Source organism: Acanthisitta chloris, unplaced genomic scaffold (assembly GCF_000695815.1).
Source record: "Acanthisitta chloris isolate BGI_N310 unplaced genomic scaffold, ASM69581v1 scaffold7430, whole genome shotgun sequence".
Classification (NCBI taxonomy): Eukaryota; Metazoa; Chordata; class Aves; order Passeriformes; family Acanthisittidae; genus Acanthisitta; species Acanthisitta chloris.
The window spans coordinates 5,285-8,032 of NW_008653264.1; the positions used below are offsets into that span (position 1 = coordinate 5,285).

The following is a 2,748-nucleotide window of genomic DNA, read 5'->3' on the forward strand; positions in this document are numbered from 1 at the left end:
GGTGATGCATTGCTGTGTTTTACACTGAGAGGAATACATAAGGAAGTGGATCCTTTCCAGCAAGGGTTTCCGTCTTGTGCTCCAAAATTGTATCACAATGACTCCACTAATCACTGTTGTCAAAGGTTCAGAGGTGACACAGGTGGTGTTGCGTGGGGAGGTGGTTTGTGTTGTTTCAGCTTCATTCTTGCCCCAACAACTGCCTTGTGATCATTTTTCCATCTCAGTTTCTAGAGGAAAATAACAATACAAAGTAGCCAAAGTCTCTCCTTGCTGCAGAAAATCTTTGTCGAGGTCCCAGGAGTTCTTTGTACTAAAATATTTCTCTTTGGCAGCAACATTCATTTTGTAAATTTTATCATACACAAATAAGAGAGAAACACATCCAGGGAATGACTTTTAAAGTACAGATACATGAAACTGGTCTGACAGCCAAGGTGAGGAAATCAGATGCAAGAAACAGCTGGAGAACTCAGACAGCCAAGCCCTCTTTGGTGAAGGGAAAGCATTCAAGGCTTCTGTATCATTGGTTGTGAACAAGAAATTTATTCATGCAGCCCCTGTGAAACTGGCAGAGGCTATGGGCAGGTTTCCTCTGCCTGAGCAACATCATCTCTCTTACTGGTGGAGATTCATCCCTGGTTTGGTAAAGATTTACTGCTGGTTCTGATGAGTAATCCTCAGTCTTGTCTTTTCTTCTGCTGTTCAGTGCCTGAAGAGCAGCTGCACAACATCGATGAGTATGATCTCAATGTCGTCCGCCTCTGCTTCCAAGCTTTTCTTCCCGACGAACACGGCAACTACACGTTAGCTCTTCCTCCTCTGATTTCCAACCCAATCTATGACAATAGTAAGTACCAACTCAGTCAAAGGTCTATTTGCTTTTCCTTTTGTTGTTCTCTTAAGCTTGGGATGAAGAATGCCAGGCTGGTTTCTGAGGTCTGTGCCAGTCTTCTGTGGCTTGGGACTGCCAGGTGCATGTCAGACACGTGGAAGGTCACAGTGAGTATGGATTCAAACATGATCCCAGGGTGGAGTGTTGGCCAACCAGGGTAAGAATTGTCCATCCTTGGACTCACACACAGGTGTGCCTTAAGCCCTTAGTCACGTACAGCAGCAAAGACTGCAAAGAAAGGCCCTGACGTGCCAAGTGATTAAAATAGTAGTAGTGAGCTGGAGGGCTGCCTTCAGACTGATCTGTTTTCCAAGGGAGTCCTCTGAAGCCTGTTTGTGCCCTTGAGGAATCTTGCTTCTGCCTTGTGAGGTCTCTGGAATGGGACTTGTAAGAGAGATTTATCCCAGTGGGAAGCTATCTAAAGACTTTTTTATGACTTTTGTATCCCTGTTGGTTGCTGTTTTAGTGTATAGGTAGGTAACAGGAATCTTAGATCATGCTCTGGGAGGGTGCAGAGGTACATGAAACCCTCTTTTTGGCACTGTTTTCCACAAAACTAGACTTCCATAGGGCTTTGGCAGATCACTTCAGGTGAGGGTTTTAGCCCTCAGTGTGTACTGGACTTCTCTCGTGGAACAGAACAGCAGAGGAACTCTTAATCATTGAACACTTTCCTGCAGTGGATTTTATTTCTGCAGCACAATTATTTCCATGCTGAATATTTAAGGTCCTTGCTTTAGCAGAAACTACTGAATCAAATGAGATCTGTGTTTTATAAAGTTGTTAGAAATGTGTTGATGTGAGCATAACCCTTATAAAATGTTGATTATGGATTTGATATATTTAGAGTACCTTCTCGAATGATCTGGGAGACAGAACTGTGTGCATTGTGTTACTGAGAAGCCCTTGTACTGAAGTAATCAGAGCTGAGATAAAACTGATGTGCAAGATTTGCAGCTATGCCTCAGATGCCATTTAGAAATGTGCCAAATCATGATTACTTGTCTCCGTTGCCTGACGTCAGTCCTGGCGAAGCCGCGGCAGGCCCGAGTGCTGCGTGGTGGGGGAAGCAGAGTGTGCTGCTGTGGGTGGCTGTGGGCAGCACTGGAGGCACCTAAAACCCTCCGTGTCACGTAGCAGCGGTGTAAATAAACCCGTGCGCAACTGCAACCACAAATCATAAAAGATGATGTTGCTCAGTTTCAGATCTGAATTACTTCTAACAATGTCACTCTCGTTCAACCAGCGCTGGGTAAGGTCAGGTTGGAACTTCAGATAACAGACACAACAGGCTGTGGGATCTGCTTTTGCAGATCTGTTCAGATGTTCAGAGCTTCTCTGAAACTGAGCTTGCACTTCTCAAATCCAGTGTTTTCTTCACTTGCTAATACTTTGTAGTCTCCACCTGCTTTGGACAGTAGAGATAAATAAAAGTCATATGGGCTTTTATCACAGGCAATCCCAGTAGTAAAGACTGCAAGTGTCTAAAATTCAGTATTACAGGCAGCTTCTGTTTTCAATTGCTTGTAATGTTAACCGATTTTGAACAGAAATTTCCCAAGTTGTATATATCACCATGCCAAAAACTCTTGGGAAGAGTCAGATGAAGCAGCTTACCACTTCTGAGAAACAAGGTTGGGTAGAGCATACTGTGCTGCCCTTGGTAAAAGCAACATGATTTCTGGTGATAGGCCCATTTTTCTAGGGATTTGTCATCAGGGACATGCTACTGAGGAGGGAGGAACAGGACTTGGGCAGAAGTCAGGTGACAGGTGAGGGCATGCACAGGGGAATCGTCACAGCATGACAGAGGCCACAGAAAACATCTCCCTCACAGTCAAGTGCTGGACTTG

General features: G+C 44.6%; 1 protein-coding gene across 1 annotated transcript in view; it reads left to right on the forward strand.

Moving 5' to 3' along the window:
* Window positions 1-709: 709 nt before the first annotated feature.
* LOC103807441 (proto-oncogene c-Rel-like) overlaps window positions 710-2,748 on the forward strand; it is a gene marked incomplete at its 5' end in the record, with an annotated part of 5,942 nt that continues 3,903 nt past the window's right edge. The window contains one exon of the mRNA XM_009080170.1: window positions 710-850. Coding sequence (XP_009078418.1) covers window positions 710-850 — 141 coding nt within the window. The remainder of the gene's footprint in view (window positions 851-2,748) is intronic.